Below are 13,238 nucleotides of genomic sequence, written 5' to 3' on the forward strand. Positions count from 1 at the left end.
GGATCCACAAAATTCCACCCACCCCGCATTCCCCAAAGTCTTCAGAGAAAAATGGTACCTCACTTGTGTGGGTAGGCCTAGTGCCCGCTACAGGAAACGGCGTAAAACGCAACGTGGACACACCACAATTTCACAGCGAAAAATGACCCTTTTTTGGCAAAGTACCTACCTGTAGTTTTTTAACCCTAGCTCTGCCGGCACCTAGGGAAACCTAGCAAACCTATACATTTTTTTAAACTAGACACCCAGGGGTATCCAGGATGGGGTGACCTGACTGGCTAACACCAGGTTCTGTTACCCAGAATCCCTTGCAAACCTAAAAGATTTTCAAAAAAACCCACATTTTCCTCACATTTCTGTGGTGAAATGTTCGGAATCTGCGTGGATCCACAAATTTCCACCCACCCCGCGTTCCCAAAAATCTTCTGAGAAAAACGGTACCTCACTTGTGTGGGTAGGCCTAGTGCCCGCGACAGGAAACGGCGCAAAATGCAACGTGGACACACCACAATTTCACCGCGAAAAATGACCCTTTTTTGGCAAAGTAACTAGCTGTAGTTTTTTAACCCTAGCTCTGCCGGCACCTAGGGAAACCTAGCAAACCTATACATTTTTGAAAAATAGACACCAAGGGAAATCCAGGATGGGGTGACTTGACTGGCTCACACCAGATTCTGTTACCCAGAATTCCTTGCAAACCTAAAAAATTGTCCAAAAAACGACATTTTCCTCACTTTTCTGTGGTGGAAAGTTCTGGAATCTGCGTGGATCCACAAATTTCCACCCACCCTGCGTTCCCCAAAGTATTCCGAGAAAATTGATACCTCACTTGTGTGGGTAGGCTTAGTGCCCGCGACAGGAAACGGCACAAAACGCAACGTGGACACACCGCAATTTCATAGTGAAAAATTACCCTTTTCTGGCAAAGTGCCTAGCTGTAGTTTTTGAACCCTATGTGAGGTATCATTTTACTCGGGAGAACAAGGGGAACGCTGGGTGGTAGGACATTAGTGCCGGCACGGTGATCCCGCGCAAAAATGTATGAAAAAAGTGATTTTTTTCAACTAAATTTGAGGTTTGCAGGGGATCCTGGGTAGGAACACATTGGGGGACCCTCGCAAGCCATACCTCGCTGGACTCCCCCGGGTGTCTAGTTTTCAGAAATGTTTGGGTTTGGTAGTTTTCCAAGATGGCCGCCGAGCCCGGGGACAAAAACCCAGCGGACCAACCTTGCAAAACCAGATTTTTTGTGATAGGTCATGTTCATGTCGCCTCAATAGTTTTTGGGCCCTTGCCTGTCTGAGGTATCATTTTTATCGGGAGACCTGGGGGAACGCTGGGTGGGAGGAAATTTGTGGATCCACGTAGATTCCAGAACTTTCCCATACAGAAATTTGAGAAAAAAGTGAATTTTTCAGCTAAATTTGAGGTTTGCAGGGGATTCTGGGTAGGAAATCGTTGGGACCAATGCAAGCCATACCTCGCTGAACTCCCCCGGGTGTCTAGTGTTCAGAAATGTGTGGGTTTGGTAGGTTTCCCTAGATTGCCGCCAAGCCATGGGCCAAAAACTCATGGGACCCCCCTTGCAAAACCAGGTTGTTTTGTGATAGGTAATTTTGATGTCGCCTTAATAGGTTTTGGGCCCTTGTCTGTCGCGGGCACTAGGCCTACCCACGCAAGTGAGGTACCATTTTCCTCGGAAGACTTTGGGGAACGTGGGGTGGGTGGAATTTTGTGAACCCACGCAGATTCCAGAACTTTCCACCACAGAAATGTGAGGAGATTGGTGGGGGGGAGGGGGGTAAGGGCAGGAAAGCTGTAATTTTTGCGGGGGAGGCGGTGGGGGCATGGGCATGCCCATTTTGAAAAAAATCCCTGGCGTCTAGTAGGCTTCTTGCCCCCCCAGAGGGGCAGTTTGGGGGGCTCATGCCTCCATCTGCCCCTCAGGGGAGGGCAGAAAGCCCACTAGACGCCAGGGATTCTTTTGGGCAAATTTTAATTAGGGTGGGGGCTGCCCAAAACGGGCATGCCAATGCCCCCACCCTAATTCAAATTTGCCCAAAAAAATCCCTAATGTCTAGCGGGCTTTTTGCCCCTCCAGGGGGGAACAGATTGGGGGCTACTGCCCCCATCTGCCCCGGGGGGGGAAGAAAGACTGACATTTCTCTGGGGAGGGCATTGTAATGCCCTTTTTGGGCAGCCCCCACCCCAACATCAATAAACAAAAAAAATAATCCCTGGTTTCTAGTGGGCTTTCCGCCCCCGGGGGGGGGCAGTTTGGGGACTACTTCCCCCATCTGCCCCCTATACTGGGCAGCCCACACCCATATTTTTCAGTAAAAAAAAATCCCTGGCCTCTAGTGGGCTTCCTGCCCCCCCGGGCGGGCAGACTGGGGGCTACTGCCCCATCTGCCCCCCTGAGGGGGGGGGGGGGGCAGAAAGACTAAATGTGGCCCAAAAGACATGGGGGGAGCAAAGGCCCTTGCCCAAGGGGCCGCTCCCCCCTCCCTGATGCTAGTGGGTGGATCCCTGCTTGGGGATCGCCCTCCTGGGGTGATCTCCAAGCAGGGATCCACTAGGGAAGACTACCATTGGAAAGGGGAGAATACTTTCCCAAGAGTTTCGGTGCTCGGGGGCTGAGATAGCACCACGAGCACTGAAACCGAAACTAAGTTTCAGTTTTGTTTTTGTTACAATGACGATCGCCCGCCTTGCGCGCGATCATCATTGAAACAAAAACTTAAAATAGGCCTGGGGAGGTTGGGGGAGCTCTTCCCCACTTCCCAAGCCAAAATAAAAATGGGAAATCCCTCTGCTGCCTGCAGCAGAGGGATTCTCTGAGCATGTGCTCATGACGGAATGGTTCCGTCATGAGCACAGCGGCATGTGCTCATGACGGAACCATTCCGTCATGAGCGCTGAAAAGGTTAGAGCCATCCGCTGTCACGCCTCAATCTCTATGAATGGAAGTGTAGGTGGAGCAGTCTCAGGTTGCAAACTTGGTGCTACTGCCGTTACAGGAGGTCGTCTCGAAGGGGCAACTAGATTGGAGAACATCTGCTCATGTACAGAAGTTCTGGGTACCACACTCTCTTTGCCTGGTCTTTCTTGATCATTTTTGGTATTCTGGGTAGGAGAGATAGGGGCAGAAATGCAGCTGAGTGCCGAACTCCAGTGTAGGCATAAGGCATCTTCGTGTAAGGATTGCCTTGGAAACTCCAATGCACAAAAGTGTGGACACTACCTGTTCTCTGCGGTGGAGAGTAGATCAAAGCAGGGTTCTCCCCATTGCTGTAAGACGCCTTGTGCCACCTCCGAGTGTAAATGCCATCTGTGATCTGCTAGGCAACATCAGCTGAGTTTGTCTGCCCTGGCGTTTAAGGAACCTGACAGGTGCTGTGCAGTCAGGGAGATGCCCTGAACATTCAGCCATTTCTAGAGACAAGAGGCGCCTGGCAAAAAAACACATTGCTTCACATTTCCAGGACTATTGCAAAACCACAATGCAGCCATGTTGTCCATGAGAATCTGCACCCATTACCCGTTGATAAGCGGAAGGAAAACCTTCAGTGTGAAAGCGAATCACTTGCACCTTCACAAGTTGATAATGAGATGAGTTTCCACCAAAGACCAAGTCATCTGATCTCTATCTCTTCCAGATCATCTTCCCCTCCCAGTAAGAATGCATCCATCATGACCATTAACTCAGAGTTAGGGAAAGGGGTCTTCCACCAGTCCAATCATGGAGGAGCAGCTACCACTGCAGGTCTTTCGCAGTCTCCTCCGACACTTCAATGACATTTGATAGACTGTCTTGGTGCTGAGCCCACTGAAACTTCAAATCCCACTGCAGATCCTGCCTGTGCCACCAGGAAAGGTCTGCAAGCAGGAAGCAAGAGTCCAAGAGGCCCATAAGCCTGAAAGCTGAGCTCATTGAGGCCCAGGTCAAGGGTTGAAACATCGGTATCATAGCCCAAACATCCCAGACTCATTGAGGCAGAGAGATGGCTCAAAAGAGCACTGTTTCCAGGATGGATCACATGAAATAGAGAGGAGTTGTGAAAAAGTCTGATAAGACATAGGCACATCTATGGAAAACCCAAACAATGTCAATATGTTGGCCATCATCTGGAGGTGGCCTATGACTGCTTGAGGAGAGCCCGTCTTCAGTAGCCAGTTGTCGAGATATGGGAAGACTGGTATTCCCAATCTCCGCAGATGGGCTGCTACTACCACCATCACGTTGGTGAACACCCGAGGTGCACTGGTAAAGCCAAAAGGGAGCACAGAGAACTGAAAATACTACTGGCCTACCTGAAACCACAGGTAACGCTTGTGGGACTGCACAATGAAGATGTGAAAATATGTGTCTTGCAAGTACAGCGCCACCATGCAGCCTCCTGAATCAAGGCCAGATAGGACTTGGGCCAGGGTAAACATTCTGAACCTGTCCTTCCGGACAAAGGCGTTCAGAGGGCAAAGGTCCAGGATAGGACAGATGCCTCCATCCTTTCCTGGCACCAGAAAGTAACAGGGGTAGCATCCAGTCCTGATCTCTGACACCAGCACCCTCTGCATTGTTCGCCTGGCTAAGAGAGCCCAAACTTCGCTGAGAAGTATGGATAGCCCAAACTGCTCTGTGGAGTATGGACAAGTGGTCTTCCAGAGGTGTATATGATTGGGAGGGTAGGGAGTATCCCTATTCCAAAGGTCTTTAAACTTTTTTAGGCTGAGCCCCCCATCTAAACCTTTTTATCCGTCCATGATGTTGAGCTGATGCCAGGACTCGAACCCGGGTCCCCAGAACCAAAGTCAGCAGCTATGGCACTAATGCCATATCCTTTTTTCTCCAAATCATCCTACATTCCCACTAGTATTGGAACGAAGGGCAAGGGAGAGAGACTTTAAAAAGCTCTTCACTCTTTCCTGCCAGCGAATGGAATCTTTAGGAAGGATGCACCCATTGTAAAATCCTTGGAGGCAGGAGCTGCGAGGTTACAGAACAGGATAACCTTGAGGGGTAAGGCTTCACAAGCGAGGCGAAGGACAGCAACTGGATGTGAAATTCAGCAACCACGAGGCAAAAGGCAGCAGTGAAAAAGTGCTGCTTTATCAGCAAAGTAGAAGTATTTTTCAGCTTTATGCATGAAAAATATGCGCCACTTCCTGCCATCTGTGCTGCTACTGTCCCTTTCATTGGAGGAATGTCAGTGCTGACATCAGTGCGGCAGGAACTACATCCTAATTGGTGGTTCTGAATGACTACACCAATCAGAGAGCCCCAACTCGAGATGGGGGTATGAAACACAGGCAGCAAACGCACTTCTGACATGAGAAGCACCAATGGAAGGTGAAGTGCTGGGGTGGAGTGCGCGCCCCCCCCCCACCCTGAGGAGATGCCGCACCCCCCATGGGGGGCGCACTCCACACTTTAAAGACCTATGCCCTACTCGATGTTCTGGAGCACCCATTGCTCTGAAGTGATGCTCTGCCGTCTGGGGAGGTAAAAGGTGACCCGACCTCCCACCGAGTAATCATGTACCAGAAAGGACAAATTATTTTGTGGTGGCTGCAGGTGTTGAGGTTTGAGTAGTGCATTGTCCCTGAACACTGTTGGTATGCTCCCACTTCCACCCTCAAAAGGACTGGGAGACCCAGCGATGATTGCCACGAGCTTTGTGGATTATTTTACAAAGCTGTATGCCCCTAGGGAACATCTATCGGCAAACACGGTTCAGCGCTTCATAGATGACCTCCCGCCACGAGCCCTGACCGACGATGCAAGAGTAATGGTGGATGGACCCTTACAGAGGAAGAACTATCTGCCACGCTGGGGGGACCTGAATGCAGGCAAGGCGCAGGGCCCAAATGAATTCCCATGCAAATTTTTCAAGAAATATTTTTCCAAGTAAGGACCCCATTTTCTAGCGTTTGTAGAGGAGGCACGAGAGCGAGGCAGCCTCCCAAGAGACTGGCGGCATGCTGAGATGGTGGTGTTCCACAAGCCAGGGCAGCCTCCGGAAAAACATGCATCATACCACCCCATTTCCCTGCTAAATGTAGAGACCAAAATATTGGCTAAGGCATTGGCTAATCGCCTGCAGCCACATATAGCGCAACTGGTTCACCCGGATCAGACATGGTTTATGTCCCAGAGAGCCACGCGTCATAATATCCACTGGGCTGACAATGCTATAGCGGCTAACGAGGGACCGGCTGCTGTGCTCCTAGCAGACATGGATAGGGCATTTAATTCCCTGAGTTGGGTATATTTGTTTGCTCTCCTTAGCAGGTTGAATCTGGGACCCCAGTTCCTCTCATATGTAAACCTGCTCTTTACAGACCTTACGGCCTCTGTGAGGGTTTCAGGATTTGAGTCCGACATCTTTCTAATTGGCAGGGGGACTCCTGTTCCCTTATTTATTTGCCCTGGCAATGGAGCCCCTGGCGGCGTGGGTGAGAATAGATTCCCAAATACGGGGCTTTGAGTGGTCCAGCGGGGTGTCAGACCGCAATTCTCTTTATGCGGACGACGTCCTGTTTAGGACGGGCCCGAGACTTCTCCGAATCATGCAGGTATTTGGCGAATCCTCGGGCCTTTTCATGAATCCCCAAAAATCCACCCTTTGGCCGCTAAAAGGTGAGGATGAAATAGGCTCCTGGGCGTCGAAGGTAGTGACCGTAATGGACGGGGTGAAGCAGCTGGGGGTCTTTTTGTGGGCTTCGCAACCCACTGCGTGGGAGCAGAATATTGCCCCAGTGTGGGCACATGTGAAGGAGGAGCTGAAGACGTGGTCGCACATGCCCCTGTCTATTTATGGGAGATCAACCATTTTTAAAATGGTCTCCCTTCCCCGATTGCTCTATCAGTTGCAAAACCCATCCATACCTGATCACACAAACATGGCTCAAACAGGTGAATGCAGCATTGGGACAATTTAAATGGGAGTGGGACGCGGCCCGGGTGGCCCTGCAAACTTGCTATCAATTAACATATTGCGGGGGACTTGCCACCGCTAATATTCAATCCTACTACATAGCCTCCTCGCACCTTTTGGTACTCAACAAATGGTGGTACGGACAGAGGGGACCTGGAATACGCAGTGGAGCGGTGGCTGATGGGCGACTTGACCCAGTACACTATTCTGTACTCAAGTCCAAAGCTCCAAACTCTTCTGCCCGCATCCCAGGTGGTGTTTAGGCTGTGGAAACAATCTCTCCGAAGGATAGGATGGTGGGGTAGGCTAACCGGGGAGACCCTGCTGTGGCATAATAGAAGACTGCCACAATTGACTAAGCTGGTGGGATTTCGGAGTTGGGATAGTATAGGAATTTCTACTTTATAGGATGTCATGAGAGGCTCAACACTGAAATCGTTTCAGGACCTCCAAAAAGAATTTGACATGTCTCAAACTCAGTTCTTTAGGTACCTTCAATTTAGACACGCTATCTCCCCCAGTATTGCAGAGGTAGACGCCCTCCTCAAATACAGTCCAATTGAAGCGAAGGTGATTATGGGGGCCCTAGGGGAACATAAAATAGCCAAAATGTATCAGTCTGTGGTGACTCACAGCCCCACTACACTAGATACATTAAGAGAAGCGTGGACGCTGTACCTGGGTCAGCTAGATGGAGACGATTGGACAGAGGCGTTCGTTACCCCGCGGGGGCGGCGATAGCCACTCGACTGTGCCTGATACAGTTCAAGTACCTGCACCGGGACTATTATACAAGGCAGAGACTTTGGAACGCGGGACTGGTGGCATCACCGGAGTGTCTGTGATGTGGACACGCGGAGGGCTCCTTTATATACACAATATGGCACTGCTTTTTGGCAGGGCGTCATGCCGTGTTTTTCGGAGGTGTTGGCCTGGGATATCCCCGTATCATCGAGATTGATTATACTAAATATTATGGAGGGAAGTGGAGGTAATCTGTATAAACGCCACCTTTTACTGTTAGAGCTTACCTTAGCTAAGAGGGACATTGCAAAAATGTGGAAGGCAACGGCCGCACCGAAATTATCTACTTGGAAAAAGGGGCTGGACTTTTGCATGGGCATGGAGCAACCAGTGTTCAAGGCTTGGTGGTGCCCGCAGAAACATGCGAAAATTTGGAAGAAATGGGCTGAATACCGGGGCCTATGTTTGAAGCCAACAGGCCAAGGGGGAAATGATGCTTTGACATGGATATCGGAGGATGCGGGACAGAGGGCTGTGTGAAGAGTCATTACGTGGCTTCTCTGGGGTGGCTGGATAGTGTCAGAGATGGGGGACATGAGATGGCTGCAGCACATTGGGCGGAGTTCATAATGGGAAAAGTTTATTGTTATATAATTATTTTATATACGAACATTGTAAACAAGATGTCAATTACAATATATTGTGGTCTGATACGTGATGATGGCTTCCTGAGATAGGGAGCGCCGAATGCTATGCAACAATTTACATAATAAAATAGGTTTCTTTAAAAAAAAAAAAAAAGGACTGGGGGCTTATGCCTTCTGAGACACATATTGCCACTGCGTCTGCAGGAAAGTCCTACCAAAGCCTTGTGTGGAAAGAGCTCCAGAGCAGGCTGAACCAGGCCTATCGTGTACGAGGTGGCTTTGCTCTATTTAAATTTTTCCAAGACCGAGTTAGCCATCGCTCCAAACAGCCTAGAGACGTCAAAGGGGATATACATTAGGGCCTGCTGGACATGAGAGGAAAACCCTGTGGAGTCAATCCTTGCGTGGCGCCGCAGTACAACGCTGGTTCCAACTGCCTACCCAGGCAGTCAGTAGTGGCCAGACCTGAACGTATTTTGTATTTAGCTATGTCTTCTCCATCAGAAATAAGATGCTGTAAATTCAGCCTGATGTCTTCTGGGACAGCTAGCAAGAGGTGAAGACAGACCTAAGGCAACAGTGGCACTAGAAAATATGTATTCTGCAAATGTTTCCATTTGTTCAGGCGACGTCAAAGGGGTGGCATTGATATTCTGGTGACTGGTTGACATTCCCTATCACTAAGCGCTCCAGGGTGGGGTGCTGTCCGAAACAAAATCCAGGCCTCTGGGAGCGGGGCTTTGTTGTCTTGCCTCTTGCCATTCACTGGGCAGCAAAATCCTGGTTTTGCCCAGGCGCCCACCAGGAAATCAATGAGGGTTCATTAAAAAACAGTAGAGGTTTTGGTTGATCCGATTTGGGCTCACAACCTCAGTGAGGACATTTGTTTTTACTTCTTGCATGGGAAGATTGAGGTCTAAGACTTATGCTGCCTGCCTGATCACAGTGGAAAAGAAGGCAAAGCCGTCTGTAGCCGTGACTGGGTTTGGGGAGAATAACCTAATGCCTGGTGAGGTGTCCAGGCCACTAGCATCCTTAACGTCCTCAAATATGTTTTCCTCCTCATACATTTCGTCCCCATAGTCTCCCATCATGGTCATCATATTGGTGGAATATGTCTGGGTTTGAATGGGCATGCTAACGTGGTCCAAAGTAGGGGCAGAGCTTCAGAATCCAATAAAACTATTCGATCCATGTCCAGCGCCTGTGACATCGGCACCGGCGCTGAGGATCAGGCCAGTGGTGTTGGTCGAGGCACTGAGAGAAGTGTTGGATGCTGTGCTGAGGCTGGGGCCACTGGTGCCATGCTCGAAGGCTGACCTCGGGCGAAGGTCGGGAAGCGCAGTTGGGGATGGGTCCATCAGCGTGGTCCCAAAAGGTAGCGACCTCAGATCTCTAGTACCTAACAGCGCTCTGGCAGGTTTTGGACTATCTGAGCTAGCAGTGTTCGTCTGCTGTCGTAGTCTTCTCCAGGGGGAGTGGGAATACGACTCAGCAGGCAGGAGGTACAGGGGTCGTTACGCGACTTTGAATGGTGTGAGTAGAGGAAGGACAGACACCGATGCTTTGACTTCTTAAGCTCCTTATGGGATCTCTCCGACTTACCCAAGTTTCACAACTTTGACTTGGAACAAGAGTGTGAGTGGCATCAGGAATGACAGTGAGTCGGCGTCCTCGACCGTGATCGCTTCTTCTTATGGAGTTGGGTGATGGCTAACTTACTGTCAAGGACGCAGGTGGCTTGCGATTTATCTTCACACAGCAAGGACACGACTCCACGTCATGAGGTACTGAGGAACAAAAGGAAGAAGTTGTGGGTGTCCATCACCAACATCTTTCGGTAGCAGTCACGGCAAATCATAAAATCTGTTGTTTTAGTGCTCATATTCTGCAAACTGTGAAGTGTTTAGAAGGAAAAGAGAGTTTTCCGGAGGGAAAAAGCCTATCAGAAAACAACACTGCTAGCTCCGGATCAGCGTCGGAAGGCACGGAAAGAAAGGAACTGACATCAGAGTGTGGAAGTGACGCATAAAAAGGGGCTCAACGTCATATTCAGAGTGTATGGCTCCAACACAGAGACGCACAATGCCATCTGTCAACGTGAGGGAATTGCTGGAAAGTTTCTGGATCTAGTCTGGCACCTGGGGAGATTCACAAGGTGAGGAGTCTGCGGTTAGAAGTCTATCGGAAATTGAACTTTGAAAACAACACCAGTGCTCTTTTTCAGGGAAGGTTACTTTGTAAAGGCTCTGGGGGTGCATCAGATGACTATGGTCCAGAACTATGGGCGCTCCTCAGATGTTTTTACTCAGTTAACTGAGCTATGCTATTTCACATCTACTCACTTTAACAGTTATAAATAAGGCCAGCAGCGCTACTGCAAAGTGCCGGTTGTTTTGATTACAAATGACATGTTTGCTTTCCTCCACGAACTGTGTCTGCGAGAGGCAGCCAGGCTTTTGATCACTCGCCGGTTCGGGTTTGATACACTGCACTCCCCATGCTCCACACACTCATTACCCAGCACTGAAAGCACAAGATGACAGATGATGACTGCAATTTGAGCTGCTCGAGCTCTTGAATCATGCGGCCTCGGCCATTGAACCAGAATTATTTAAAGTGTTTTTCTGAAGTTAAAATGGATTTTGAAAACACAGTAATCTGCCTAGGTCCGGGGAGGGGGGGGGGGGGGGGGGGGGGGGGCGGTTATCGTCTGCTGCACTCCAATTCCCAATGGATGCTGCCTGCAGCCACAGGACGGATCCCACCTGCAGGACGGACAGAAATGACATTTCCGGCTAATTATGATCAACGACATGGAGTGATAAGCATAGAGAAAGGCTCTTACCTCGCTTGGAGACTGTGAGCTTGGAGGTGCCGGGTACGGCGTGACCGCCATCTGGTTAATGGCGTCTTCATTTCTGTCAACATGCGAAACAAGGGAGAATTAGACGCTTTGAGGGAAACATTTAAAACAAATGGCTAAAAGTGATTGGCGACAACTGCGTCATTTCCTAAAGGATGCTTAAGGCAAAAATATTTACATAAGAAATAGTAACACCTCCCACTGGATGCATGCACACGTATGTTACTGTCCCACAACTCGACAATGCACAGTGAGAAAGCAGATCTCCTTATATCGGCAATGCGGTCCAAAGGCAGGGGAGGAGCTACAATGAGTGCAGCAGGTGCAGTGGCACCGGTCCGCAGACCTGATGAGTCATTTGAACCCCGATAAATGTTTTATTTTGATACACTACTTACTTTGTTATAAAAAAAAAAAGTGCCAGGGCCTTCGTCAGGAGGCCACTAACTTTGCACCACACATTGCCCATGTCAGCACCACCAGTGAAAGTACTTACACAACTACTATCCACCACACTGCTAAAAGTGTGATAATTCAGAATGTTCGAGGCCCCTAAAACTTTGATTTTAAGGTATATTGAACTAACCAACAACTGTTTTTTCGCTCATCTTTAAATTGCATGAACAGCGCCACCATGTGGCAGCTGTCATAGGTACCGTTGCTGGCAATTAAGTGCCGGTGCTGAGCACCGGAAGCCACCAGCTCAAATTAAGCACTGCCCCAACTGTAGGAAAAGCCTTCCACAAATTAATCTCTGTGAAGAAATAAGAGACTCGAGAAGTTGCAATGAAAGTCCGTGTTTAATGCAGGAGACCGTCCGGTCCGAAAGACAGATGCAGAATGAAAATACGTTACAATGCATTCCTTATCTCCCCTTACCCGACATTCAATAAACAGCATTCTTTCCCACGAGGAACAAGAGACCTCTACAAAGGCTACTTATGAAATGGGCACGAGAGTGGCACAACGGTGTCCCGCGAGCGTGACACAACGGTGTCCCGCTCGTGCCCACCAAGCAGCACACAGTGAGAGCGCACGAGTACAACGATGCCCGCGTGCACTCAACACCAACAGCAGTTAAGGCTGCAATTTTACGTGGCATCATTGCTATTGTCCAAAGGATGGAAAGTCTGGCTGCTGGCGTTCCGGCTTCATCACGAGTTGCCCGTAATTTTAGTGTGGCAATACCTCATCTGGTAATTAATATGACGGGTTGTGTTACTTGATGCTATATTGTCACATCATTCAGAGTCTTGCATTTAAAAATAAGGGGTATAGTAGTGCCACATGTTTCCCGTTCTAGGGAACTGATCTCAGAATATTCAATTTTTTCATAAAATAGAAAATAATCTGGTATAACAGGAAAAATACTGCCACGTGCAACCTAATACCAAATAGTAAATACCAAAACCCTATAATTTAGGATTTGTTTTTATTAGTATACTGATTATTTTCACAGGGATCATTTCTTCTGCCATATTGAATGTTTTCCAATGCCTGGCTTTTTAGACTTCTCCTCCAGAAGCTCCGCCATACTGGATGACACTATGTTCCCTGAATCTTACCTCTGTATGCGCATGCACACATGCATCCTGCAAGCAGTGGTACAATGAAAGAAACGGCTACAGTCTCTGAATATCGCCACAATTATTTTTTGCCTCATATACTTGACCTCCCAGTGGCCATTGAGATTTCCTCACTTTCATGTATCACACTGGTGATCAAACAGTCCTCCTTAGTTCCGCTCCGGTAAATTGTGGATATGTTGGGACATAATCAATCTAACAGAATTATGGTTTGGTTATGGACCAGAATTAGTCGCCTTACCAATCAGTTCTCAGTTCTCCTGGGCGGTACTCACCACATTTTTCCTTATTTGAAGGGGAGCCTATTCACAAAGAGTATTTTGTAGTATGTTTAGTAGTACTACAATGGTGCTACTAATGTACTACAAAATTCTATTCACAAACCTACATGAGGAGGTCTATGCCTCCGACTCGACTATCTTTTGTGTCCTGAGATTTCCGCAAATGTACGCCTAGG

At 48.8% G+C, this 13,238-nt stretch overlaps 1 protein-coding gene across 12 annotated transcripts in view; it reads right to left on the reverse strand.

Annotated features, from left to right (window-relative positions):
- Positions 1-13,238, reverse strand: part of PATJ (PATJ crumbs cell polarity complex component) — a 1,359,209-nt gene that overhangs the window by 452,528 nt on the left and 893,443 nt on the right. For all 12 annotated transcript variants that reach the window (XM_085602445.1, XM_085602441.1, XM_085602446.1 and 9 more), the window contains one exon: positions 11,178-11,250. In XM_085602445.1, the coding sequence (XP_085458571.1) occupies positions 11,178-11,250 (73 nt within the window). The remainder of the gene's footprint in view (positions 1-11,177; positions 11,251-13,238) is intronic.

This window comes from Triturus cristatus, chromosome 4_2, assembly GCF_964204655.1.
Source record: "Triturus cristatus chromosome 4_2, aTriCri1.1, whole genome shotgun sequence".
Classification (NCBI taxonomy): Eukaryota; Metazoa; Chordata; class Amphibia; order Caudata; family Salamandridae; genus Triturus; species Triturus cristatus.